The sequence below is a fragment of the Mastigoproctus giganteus genome, chromosome 5 (assembly GCF_048544385.1).
Source record: "Mastigoproctus giganteus isolate SK-2022 chromosome 5, ASM4854438v1, whole genome shotgun sequence".
Taxonomy (NCBI): Eukaryota; Metazoa; Arthropoda; class Arachnida; order Uropygi; family Thelyphonidae; genus Mastigoproctus; species Mastigoproctus giganteus.
Window position 1 is genome coordinate 48,640,229 of NC_143579.1, and position 13,120 is coordinate 48,653,348.

Consider the following 13,120-nt stretch of genomic DNA (forward strand, 5'->3'; position numbering starts at 1 on the left):
TTTTCATGCTCGCTACCTTGAATGTAGTACCACCGTTGGTGGGTTACTCATTTCTTTATTTATCATTAATCAATAAAGAAAAAAAAAAAAAACGATGGGTCCAACACCGAACCCTGGGGGACTTCACTAATAACTTTAGTCCACCAGAAGCAGCGTCCTTTGTTTACCACTCTGTCTTCTTCCACTCAACCACCCCTTTACCCAAATAAGCCAATGAAGCTTCAGTGTACTGTATTGTGTCTCTAAACTGGATCCCTTCAATGGTTGATTATCTGGATGAAAAAGCAGGTTTTAAGATGATTATAATCCATCATTTTTCACTTTACTTTCATACAAATACACAAGACCTACCTTTAATGGAAATTTATGGATATGCTTCAGTTATGTAAACATAATTAAAATTAACGCAATTAAAATCAAACCATTTGAATATCTTTGCACTCGGCACTGCATTATAAATATTGTTTTCACATGGCCAAAAGTTTTCAATGATTCTAGGAATTTTTATGGCCCTTTTTTCACAATATGGCTGAGTTAGTCGGTCTCAAGCGAGGGTAGCATGATTTTTCTCCCGGAAACTCGGGTTTTTTGTCCATAAAACGACAAATCGACCACAGAAGACACGCAGTTTACAGACATTATATACGGCTCAACATGATCTAAGTTGCTGATTCGCCCAAAATCCTACGACGACAACCAATCAAAGAACGGTCCAACCAAGAATCTGGTTTATGATCTTAGCTAGAGTGACATTGTAAATCAGGATATCATGAGCAGAAGGCTAGCATGGGAACCGGTAGTGTAATGGATAAAAGTATTTCATTTATATTTTTATTATTTGAGTATACGTGTTTAAATCCAGACTTAAGTGTTTTTCTCCTTTTTGACTAGTCCTTGATTATTTTGACAGAAAAATTGAAGGAATATAAAAAAAATTATCATTATTTTCTGATTTTTTCGCTAATTCATATTTTCATGAATTATTTGTTTTGTTTTAATGATTCACTCATCTTTAATATGGAAATAAAATATTTTTAAAATTTTAAGTTAATTGAAAGATATTTGAGAACTGCGCTGGTGAATATTAAGAGTTAGTACCATAATTATGCAATGCTCCACAATTAATATCCCGACGCCTGCATGTCAACAAGTAAACTTTATTTACAGGAAAACTAATAATTTGTGCTGAAACCTTTTAGCCTTTATAACAGCCTCTAGTCGGTATGGAACACTCTCTATCAGTTTTTTGTAAATGTTCTCTGATGTTTCCGCCAATTTGGGCCTTCAAAGCGGCGATAAATTCAACTGTTTTTAGGCAATTTCTCCTAACACGCACACGAAGATCGAATTCACTCCAGAGGATCTCTATAAGGTTAAGGTCAGGGCTTTGGGGCTGGCCAGTCCAACTTTTAAACACTCATGTCCTCAAATAAGTCAATGAAAATGCGTGCAGTATAACATGGAGAGTTGCCTTGCTGACACAGGTATGAGTCTTCCCAGATCTGCTTTCACAATGTAGAGAAAGTATTATTGTCCAGGACGTATAGATAGACCTCAGCATTCGTGGTTTTGTCCAAAAAAAAAAAAAAAAAAAAAAAACCAGTGGTCTCAAGCCAAACCATGAAAACAGTCCCAGACTATTACGCTATCTCTGTCAAACTTCATTGTCGAGGTGATCCAGTCCCACAGTTAGCCTTCTGATAGCATTCGCCACAGCTAGGCGCAACCCTCTTTGGTTGGTAGACCAATTACCCTAACTCGTCACTCCAAAGCACAACAAGCTTACACTGAGATGTACGGGGTATGGCATTAGCTGGCAATTAGTGGCTTGTAGATGGCTGCATGACCATGGTAACTGATATCACGCATGTGTCCTACGCACTGTACTGGTGCTGACATGTGTCCCAATTGTCTCAACGAGGACTTATGTGTGCTGCGACAATCGACCCTGGTTCAGAGTTGGCGATTCTTTGCAGGGTTCTCTTCTCACGTTCCTTCAGCTTCAGAAGTTTTCTGGGTTGTTCGCTGACGGTTTCAGCAATAGTCCGTACCCATTTGCAGATCATATTACCAATTGTCAACCTAGGGATCTTCAGTGTCATTGATATTTGCCGTACAGACTAATTGCTAATGTGGCATCCTCTTGTCATGCCGCGCTGGATGTCTATTAACTCTGTGGATCCCGGAATCTTGCACTCATAATCGTACTGCTGGCTCCTTGAAGGCCTACGAGCATATTTATAGTTGTCTCTTGCATGTGGTGCTTGGGTACAACGTGACCAACTATCAAATCTGTAGTGTTCGTTATTCCTTAATTTTTTTAAAAGTTATTCTTTAGAATTCCAATATTCTTTTAAAAAAAACATATACAAATCAGTACATTAAATCTTATTTGGTATTGCGCCTGGTTAGATCAACTTGTTATGTTAGATCAACCACATACTGGCAAATTTTCTGACACACAAAACTAATGCAGTTAAATTGAAACAGTTTCATTTAGTTTATTGTTAATTCTGAAACTTAGTAAGAAAACACATGCAAGTTAAATACTCAAAAAAAAAAAAAAAAAAAAAAGGGTTCCATTTTAACCTTGTAGGAAGCCTGCATAGTTGGCCCTACCAAATATTTCATTCATACTCGATTATTCTATTCTTTTTGATATTTGATGACACCGTCCATGTTTTAAGCTATGTACATATATATTGTACAGATTGGTAGTGGTGATAACAAGGCTTAACATAATAATCCTGTGTACAACGCCAACATTGCTAACACTAACCTTTACAAAGTAGAACTACAAGTAGCCAAATAGTAAAATATCTTTGGTCTTCCCTAACAGAGTGGAAGTGGTAGTCCCTAGTTCATAGAAAATACACTTTTGTACACGGGGGAAATATTCTAAACAACTTTTCTCAAGGCCTATCACATACACTGCTAACCACGATCTCACCATTCTTCTAAATGTAACGCTAAACACAATAACCGCTAGGTGACGCTGCCAGGTCGAGTGTTTGTAGTCGTGGAACATTGTCTTTATTTATCTCAAGAACTGTCTGAGACTGTTTGTGTTCCTATTCAGAATTTAAACATCAGATCAGAAATTTTAGGAAGTGAGACATCTCTGTCCAGTTGGCACCTGTTCGAATCTAGGCCGTAAAATGATTATCTGATAAAAAAATAAGCAGTTGAATGTCATACGTACATCATAACAGTTTAAGCCATCTTCTTTTGAATTATATCGGGATGAAAGATACAATAAATCTCTTTAATCCTTTCATTGTTTTCGATCTCACTGTAAAAGAACTAGTAGACAATATCGTGGTACAAAGCCAGTGTAGATCAGGTCATAATCCATGATTGGTCAATGGTTAGTGATGATCTGCCTTGTTGGTATCTCTTCATGAGTTTTAACACCGCAGCAAATTCAGTTTAAGTGAAATGAACTGCTAATAACCTTCCCTCATACAGACAAGTACTATCTGAATTTATCAGAAATAATCAATTCAACTGGTTTCTATTGGTCTTTGAGATATAAGAACATTCTAAAAATCTATATAATATTCTAGACAATCCTCTAATCTTTGAAGTTATGAATTATAAAAACAGCTTGTCACAATGGTAATCAACAGCCATTATTTTGTATCAGTTAAGATCCAATATGGCTGTCTCCGAACTGTGGGATGCTTGCAGCGACCTTGATCATTTTGACTTGTGTTTGTTGAATCTCATTTTAACCATATCTTTAAACCGTTAAGAATTCTACTATCGAAATAAGGAAATTATAAGCTCGAAGTGGTTTGATGAGCATTTAAGCATTGATGAATGTTTTATGAACACCATAATCGAAGCTCGAATAGTTACCTGTATTGATTCTGATTTTTTTTATATATATACATGAGATATTTAGAGATTAAACCGACTCAATGCATCCTTGTTAACATCTGGCTACAGTTCATAGGGTAAAGACTCGCTGGGAGATGATTCTATGACGTTAAATATGCAGTGAAAAACTATGAACTTAACTCCAGTTCACGGCTTGGTATTTGTAGGATATTAACACTTGCTGAGCTCCTTTTTGCATCTGCCATTATACGATGGCTCAACAAGACGTTCACCCCTTTTAGTGAAGGGGTCACATTTGAGATTCACAATTAGCCGATGATGTTTACAGGTCCAGATCTGCCACCAACCTTTGTAAGTCTGACAATAGATTTCGACTACGATCCACTTCAATAATATCGCTGTTTGAGTCAGAATCTTGGAGCTTATATTGCGATAACATCAAAGGACATGGTAATAGTTCGGGCATCACAGAATGATGAATTATCAGTGCCTTTAAAGTGGTGAATTCCTTCGTGAAACCCTAGTTTAAAACAAAAAAGAGGGAAACTTTTAGTAGTACGAATTAGAAATATTGCATTTTATAGCTTCACTCTAAAAATAACATTGCAATGTAAAGCTTTATTATTAAGATTATGATAAATCAATGTTAAAATAATTATATTGCCAAAAGTAACTGGGCACCTGTACAATATTTTACGTCCTGATCCACCTTTGCCTTAATTACACGCTTTATTCTCGTCGGTGGACTCAGAACCATTTTCTGATAACAGAAGTGTGGCATTTGATCAAATCCTCATTGAAACCAGCAGTCAGTTCAGTTACTGATCACTGAGTCCATGTACCCATGATGTATGGTGTAGCAGTACGACTCTGGACATAATAACTCATGACCTTTCCACTTGGTGGTAACGTTAGCCACTGTTGATATAGAGTATAGCAGTGGCTGAAATGGCATAGACTGATTGCTAATATGACATCCTACGATGACACCCCGTTGCAAGTTGTTCGCTGAACTCCTTGATGTGCTTCTAGCGTGAACGCAGTTGCTTTTGTACCTATTTCTGTAGGCGAATATGGTTAATTTTTTTTTCCAGAATTCTAAGGATATCCCTAAACTTTTGGCAATATACCGTATTTTAACGTTATATGATCGTGTCATTGCTAATACCAACTCAATACATTTACTATTGAAATTATATTAACAATACAATGCTAATTACTTTAAATAACTTAATATCAAGGTAATACGTTGGAAAAGAAAGAAAGAAGGACTTACGTTGAGGTTTTGGACACCTCATGGTATAATGACAGCGAGAAATTACTGTCTCTATACATATTGTGTAAAGTTCATTGAAATCAGAATTAATGGTTGCAGCTTTTGTTAAAAATGGTTTCTATTTCTAAAGTTAAACCAAAGAATGCCTTAAATAATTAAAGGCATTCTTTGCTAATAATAAGTATTAAAAAAATTCATTATAAATTGAATTTCATATTCTGGAGGCGAGACCTGTTAGCAATCTGACTCAGTCCCTCATGAAAGATTACCGTATAAGGTGGAAAATGGGATTACTGGGAAGGTTCTAAGATGGATTGCAGGTCAGAGGGCAGAGAGTTGTGATTAAGGATATCGTTCAGATTGGTGTAATTTCAGAAGTGAGGTCCCCCAAGGATCGGTTCTTGGATCAATGTTGTTTCCGATTTTCATAAACAATGTAGACGAGGAGATAGAGGGCGTGATGTCAAAATTTGCAGATGATGGAAAGATTGGTAGAGTCGCAAATGATAAGTGACAAGCAGCATTAGTATTAGTAATGGCCGCATGGTGCAAGAAAGCCTATGGCTTAGGCTGCACCAGCCAAAAAAAAAAAAAAAAAAAAAAATCCGAACAAAACAATGACAAAAACAAAAAATAATAATTAATAAAAAAAAAAGGAAATTAAACCTATCATCCTATGCGCTTCCCTTACCCGAAAGTACTATCCAGATGACCTTTGAATTTCCCCAAACTGTCGGCCTCTACCACCCATGAAGGCAACTTATTCCAGTAATTTATAACTCGCTGGCTAAAATAAAACTTCCTGCAGTCCAATCTAAACATTTCCCCCGTAACTTGAATTTATGTCCCCTAGTTCTAGCACCATTTATAATCTTGAAAATTTTGTCCTCATTCATTTTACTGATGCCTCTCAGAGCCTTAAACACCTCAATCAAATCTCCTCTAAGGTGTCTAGTTTCCAAACTCTGCAACCCACATATTCGAAGTCTTTCTTCATAAGGACGCCCTTTTGCCGATCTCACCAGGCGAGTTACCCTTCTTTTCACCCTTTCAAGAAGCTCAATGTCTTTCTTTAGGTGCGGTCTCTATACTTGAACACAGTATTCCAAGTGTGGTCTACCATAAGCCTTATATGATTATCACGTCCCTATCTCTACTTGCAAAAGTTCGATAGATCATCGATAGGACACCATGGGCCTTGCTTGCAACCTGTTTACAATGCTCAGAGAATTTCATGTCTGACCGTATCGTAACACCCAAGTCCCTTTCCTCCAGTACTGGGTTTAGTTGAACTCCACCAAGTGAATAAGTTATTTTAGGATTACTGTTTCCCAGGTGTGACACCTTTCACTTTGTTGGATTAAAGCATAGCTGCCATTTTTCTGACCATTCCTGAAGTCTATCTAGGTCTCTCTGAAGAAGCTCAGCTTGACAGTGATCATTAACTACTCTACCAATTTTAACATCTGCAAATTTAGACATCACGCCCTCTGTCCCTTCATCGATGTCATTTATGAAAATTAAAAACAACAGTGATCCTTGGGGACCCCCACTTACATCAACACAATCTGAGGAACAGCCATTTATCACAACCCTCTGCCTCCTGCCCTGAAGCCATCCTGCTCTCCATCTGAGGATTTTTCCAGTGATTCCAACCTGCTCCAGCTTATAAAGCAACCGCTCATGTGGGACTGAGTCAAAAGCTTTGCTGAAATCTAAATAAACAATGTCGAAATTATTCCCTAAATCCAGCTCGTGAGTGACCCTTTCGAAATAGCGAACCAGATTTGTTAAACATGATTTTCCCTTTACAAACCCATGCTGAGTATCCTTGAAAATTTCAATTCGATCCAAATGATCCTGAATTCCACCCTTGATCATTGCCTCCATGAATTTCCCTACTACTGAAGTCAGACTGACAAGTCGATAATTTCCAACTTCACTTTTAGAGCCACCCTTATGTACAGGAGATACATTTGCACTTTTCCAATCCAAGGGAATCTCCCCAGAGTCTAGTGATGCTCGCATAATTAGCCTCAATGGTTCAATGCACTCGCTTGCCGCCTCCCTTAAGATTATAGGGTATATTCCGTATATTCCATCAACTCCAGGAGCCTTACTGGCCTGTAGGCTCGAAAGGTTTTTCATTAAATAATCTTGCGAAATTTCAATATCATTAATTACATATTTTTCAACTTCGCTCCCACAATTTCCCATTACCACAAAAGGCTTTTCATTTGTAAATATCGATGCAAAATAACTGTTGAGTTCATCTGCAACGGCAGCTGGTGTATTTATTACTATCCCCTTTCCCTTACATAAAGGTCCGATCTGGTTTGTCCTGCTCTTCTTGGCATTTATATATGTGAAGAATTCTTTATCCCCCCCTCTTTGCTCTGTTTGCTAGTGATTTCTCATAAACTGCCTTTGCCTGTCGAACCTTTTCTGTGGCTCTATTACACATCACCTTGTAGCTGTTATAGGCTTCAGTACTTTTTATTGCTCTGTAACCTTTCCATGCCACCTTTTTCTGCTCAAGTAATGTGGCAACTTCACTATTCATCCAACTTGGAACCCTTCTCGTGGAGTATTTTTTTTAATGGTATATACGCATTCAAAGGCATCTGTGATTAATGTTTTTAAAAGCGTACCACAGTTCAATTGCATTCATTTTCTGCACGATATCTACCCAGTTAATAGAGGCCATGTAGTACCTTAAGGCATTGTAATTTCCTTTCCTGGAACACTGTGTCCAGGTATGCAGACAATCTGAAAAAAGACATCGAGCTTCTTGAAAGGATCCAAAGACGGACAACTCGCATGGTTAGATCGGCAAAATGGCAACATACTAGGAAAGACTTCTTCGATTATGTGGGCTACACAGCTTGGCAACCAGACACCTTACAGGGGATCTGATTGAGGTTCATAAGGCTCTGAGAGGGGTTAGTAAAATGAATGAAGGCTGAATTTTCACTGTTATGAAGAATTCCAGAACGAGGTTTAGATAGATTGTAGGAAGTTTTTTTTTTTTTTTTTTTTGAGCCAGCGAGTGTTGATTACTGGTATAAGTTGCCTTCATACGTAGTTAAGGCTAACAATTTGACCAAATTGAAAGGTTAACTGGACAGTTACCTAGATCACGGAACTGAGACCATTCCATCCGTAATGGACTGTGCTGCATAGCTCACAGTATAAAAATCCGAACAGCTACGTACGTTAGAGCAGTGGCAATTTGCATCCCCAATCGTGCACGTCAAAGTAATAAAGCAGCAGTAATGGAACATAGTAAAGATAACGCCGAGTTTCAAAATGGCATGCTTGTTGGGCTTCTGCGCCGGGTGCTTCCATGTAGGAAACGATACGTCTTGTTGGTTGCTCAACGCCTACTGTGGTTAAGGTGTACAAAGAATGGTGTCGAACGGGTTAAACCAACTCCCGCTGACAGAACTGTAAAGTATTACGCAAGGTGGACGTTCGTGTTGAGCGAAGGATGAAGTGCGTTGCACGGACTCAAGGGCAGGTCACTCTGTGACAGCTGACATCAAATACATGGGAAATGCAAGAACAATATCCCAAATTAAAATGCGCCCCACATTCAGACGTATGGGGTTCACGGCAGATGATCCAAGAGACATCCTCTCTTCACCGCTAATTATTGTCGATGTAGGTCGCTGTGGTGTCAACAACGCTCTGGTTGGACACTGGACGATTGGAAACGAGTGTGCTGGTCGGATTAGTCCAAATATCTGGGGCGATATGCTGACGGACTCCTTCGTACGGTGTATGCAACATGAGTCCATGTACCCATGATGTATGGTGCCCACTATCCAGGCAGGTGACGGTGGTTGCCTAATATGGAGCACATTTTGCTGGCAAGAACTAGGACCCCTGTTGCGTATGGATCTACGTTTCACTGGTGGGGTCTACCGCAGTTCTTAGGAAACCATGTGCGCCCCGCTATATTGCAGAGGTCCCGGACAGAAACGGGATCTTCCAAAACGATGATACGCCGTGTCACCGGGCCACCATTGTGCACGAGTGGTTCGAGGAGCACAGCGAATATACCACTCATCTTGATTGGCCTCCAAATTCACCTCACCTCAATTCTATTGAACACCTATGGGATGTTTCGGAATGGAAAGTGAGGTGTGCGGATAAACAACCTCCATCTGTTCCGACTCTGTGGAAAGTCTTGCAGGCAGCATGGTTGTAGATCCATACGGTCGTCTTCAGACATCCAGATGTCTTCAGTATATATGACTAATACAAATTATGTAACTGTGCTTCTGTTATGCCCTTCGCAGGAGTAGCATGCGAAAGTTTAGTTAAGGGATCGTTCACAAATTATATAAAGCAAATTTTTTCATTGTGTGTCTGATGTTGGATGTAATATTCAGTTTTCAGGGATGGTTATCTTCACCCGAGACTGATTACTTTGACCAGGAGTAAATACAAATACGTTATCTTCTTTGAAGTCAAAATTAAGAAATTGTTTTATTATATAGATGCTTAAATTTTGAATATTGTTCTAGAGTGTTACACTATTCTTTTTCGTATGTAATTACTCAATCTTAATACCAAACACCTACTTACCTTTATCTTATATCCCTTGTTGGTGTTCATTATAAGGTAATGCGCAATGCCGCAAGGTTGGAAATCTCTTGGAACACGTAAAGATAAGGCGTAGCAACCCGGCTTTGTTGTACTTTCTCGTACGATAAAAGACCCGATGGGTTCCTTCGCCAACACCTCCAGGGCGATTTCTCTGAGAAAAGCAAGGAGAAAGATATTGGTAACAGCGCCAAACTGTTTCAGTAAAGCAAATCATGAAAAATTGATGCTAGAAAACATTTAATTATGAGATAAATGCTCTGTTTGTTGAAAGTATTCCAGCTGGTCTTAAAGAAATTAAGACCATGAAAATTGGATTCTCTGTTTACATAATAACTCCAAACCACCGATATTCACGAGGATATTAATAACAATATTTTTCAAAATATCTTCATATTAAAATTTCCAGATCGATTATGTCATGCTCTTTTTTCATTATTCACTTTAATTAAATGAAAACGTATGTTCCTGTTTGTCATCTGAAGATGGTGTACTGCCTGTGTCTGTTTGTTATTATTCTGCGAATTGAATCTCCAAGAAGAACATGTATCTAACTCCTTCCAAGAAGTTAATACACTTTCAGAAAAGTGTGTAGTAAGTAAGCAGACTTTCAGCCAAATTTCAACTAATTATAAACTTTGTAAAAGCCTTTTCAAACGGTCTTAATTCTCGCAGCAACGAGTTGTCCTGGCTTTGAACTTCTTTCAAAAAGAAGCCCTCTCCAAAAGGTTAATTGTTCATATTCTGTCTCTGACAGCGTGATTCAGAACTAGCTGGTCCATCATTAAATAGCAGATGGTGTCTAGAGATAACACGCAGACAAAACAGTTGTAAAGAAGTTGTTCGATGTGAGAGCTGCCATGAGGTGTACAAAATCAGTTTTCAAAGTTTTAATGGAGCTAATGATCTGTGTTGTAGGGCTTTAGGAGTATCAGCGACTAAGGCCATATTGCTCCATACATTGTCTGTAAATTGCGTGTGTTCTGAGGTAGATTTTCTGGTTGCTGGATGAAAAACCCGTTTCAACTAAAGGCCCATAAAGATTCTTCCCGTCATCGACGGGACTCGAGGTCTTTTCCACCCGGCGGGAGGACGACGGCGATTCTACCAACTGTGCTACCCACGCTGGTAAATATCTGTTGAAAGTAGTGAAGATCAACACTTTACAAAGGAAAGTTTCTGTTACGAGAAAACCATTTTAAAGTTTAAAGATTTATGGGTGAACGAGGCCAGAATTTGATTGCACAGAAGTAAATGAAGTTGGATATCGCTGGTTTAAGCATTGGAATCTCTTTATACCACCATGGGATTAATAGTACGTCTTTCGAATTGAACAAACAATTTTCAGTGTAGAAAAACAATCGATGAACGCACAAAGTATTTGAAATAATCAGAATTTGAAGGTACTTAGCGAGGAAAAAAATTGAGATGAAAAACTATAATTTGGCTTAGACCACTTCAGTATTTCCTACAGATCAAGCAATTTCAACTAGGATCAGCAAGGGTTGTATCTATTGTTGATCAAATAAAATTTACTTTAAATTCCAAATTGTATCAGTGATCAAATAGTTCATATCAAAATATATTATGTTAAATAATTTGAGGGCATCATTCACTACGCACTGTTCGATTATCGCTTCTGACTTTTAAACAGGGGTACAAGGGGGATACACTGCCCTACCATTAATATCCTGACACCCCTCCATGGATGGGGAAACAGGTCCTATGCACGCAACACTCCACAGAACCTGCTATAAATATGCACACTGGGCTTTGAACTGACAAGTGCAAAAGTGGGCATGCAAGATGACACGTTCAACAGAATTAACAGACTTCCAACGTGGAATGATAGTAGGATGCCACATAAGCAACCGTTCTGTACGAGACATTGCAGTCACTCTGGGGATTCCTAGGTAAACGCCTGGTGACGTCATATGCAAATGGCAGAGGAATTGGACTGAATCTGTCAAAAACGGCTTGGTAAATTCCGTAAACTAACAGAACGGGACAAGAGAATTTTGCAAAGAACTGTGCGCGCAAATTGTAATTTGCCATTGTCTCAAGTCACACAAACCCTCTGTGAGAGTATTGGGACTAATGTCAGCACTAGCACAATACGAAGGACACTCCATGATATGGGTTACAATAGTCGTGCAGCTGTTCACAAGCCATTGATCACCTCAACAAATGCTAGACGCCGATTAACACGGTGTAAGGAGCGCAGATCCTGGACTGTAGAGCAGTGGAAAAGTCCTATGGACAGACGAGTCAAGGTTCGCACTCTACCAGTCTGATGGCCGTTCCTGGGTGTGGCGAATGTCAGGGGAACAGTTCCTTCCTGATTATATCCTCCCAAAAATGAAGTTTGGTGGAGGCAGTGTCGTGGTATGGGGGATCCTTTCATGGTTTGGCTTGGGCCCATTAGTCGTTATCGACAAAATCATGAATGCTGTGAAATACCAGGACAGACTGGACAATTATGCACTTCCAACATTATGGAAATACTTCGGGGAAGGCCCATGTATCAGCAAGACAACGCGCCATGACATATGCTCGGGTCGTAACAGAGTGGTTTGAGGATATGGGTGGGGAAAAGTTGGATTGGCCAGCCCAGAGTGCTAGTCTGAACTCCACTGAGTATCTTTGGGATGCATTGGATCGTCGGTTTCGTGCACGTCGAGACCGGCCAAAGAACAAGGCAGAACTGGTGACTTTTTATAAATGTCAGGTGATATATTCCTCCACCTGGCCTTAAAGGCCAGGTGGAGGAATATATCACCTGACATTTATAAAAAGCTGGTTGAGATTATTCCGCGAAGATTGAAGGCCATCATAAAAGCAAATGGTTTCAGCACAAATATTAAATGACAAAGAGCTCTTTTTTTTTTTGGCTAAAGGCAGGTGTCCGGATATTAATGGTAGGGCAGTGTATGTACTATCCCCGCAAAATTGTCAGTGTTATATATCCACTGCATTCCGAATACAGTGAATATGTTACCCAAACAACCTTGAGGGAACAACAGATACATCCCACTCTGGATCGGACAACAGATGTTTTTCTTTAGAATTACGGATGTTGTTTCAGATCCTTTTCTGATCTACAAAAATTAATTATAATTTGAACTTTATTTCCTTTCCGATCCAATTTCCTTGCAGTGGAAACCTGGGTAACTGTTTGCACTTCAATGTTTGTCAAAGTTTCTATCATCGCTGCCATATTTGTATTGAGTCACACACTCATAAATATATGTGGAGGTTTACATTCTTATTCCTTACTGTGTGAGGAAATGACTCTTCCTCAGTAAGGGCAGATGATTTCCGATGAAAGAGATGTTTTTGTTAAGAAGGAAATAGAAAAAGCGAAGGTAAATATACGAACAGAAAATACAA

General features: G+C 39.0%; 1 protein-coding gene across 2 annotated transcripts in view; it reads right to left on the bottom strand.

The window, feature by feature from the left end:
• Positions 1-3,935: 3,935 nt before the first annotated feature.
• Positions 3,936-13,120, bottom strand: part of LOC150085376 (uncharacterized) — a 122,336-nt gene continuing 113,151 nt past the window's right edge. For both annotated transcript variants that reach the window (XM_090373189.1, XM_090373188.1), the window contains exons 5-6: positions 9,713-9,884; positions 3,936-4,363 (exon numbers count right to left, since the gene is read on the bottom strand). In XM_090373189.1, coding sequence (XP_090229315.1) covers positions 4,166-4,363; positions 9,713-9,884 — 370 coding nt within the window. In that variant the 3' untranslated portion in view covers positions 3,936-4,165. The remainder of the gene's footprint in view (positions 4,364-9,712; positions 9,885-13,120) is intronic.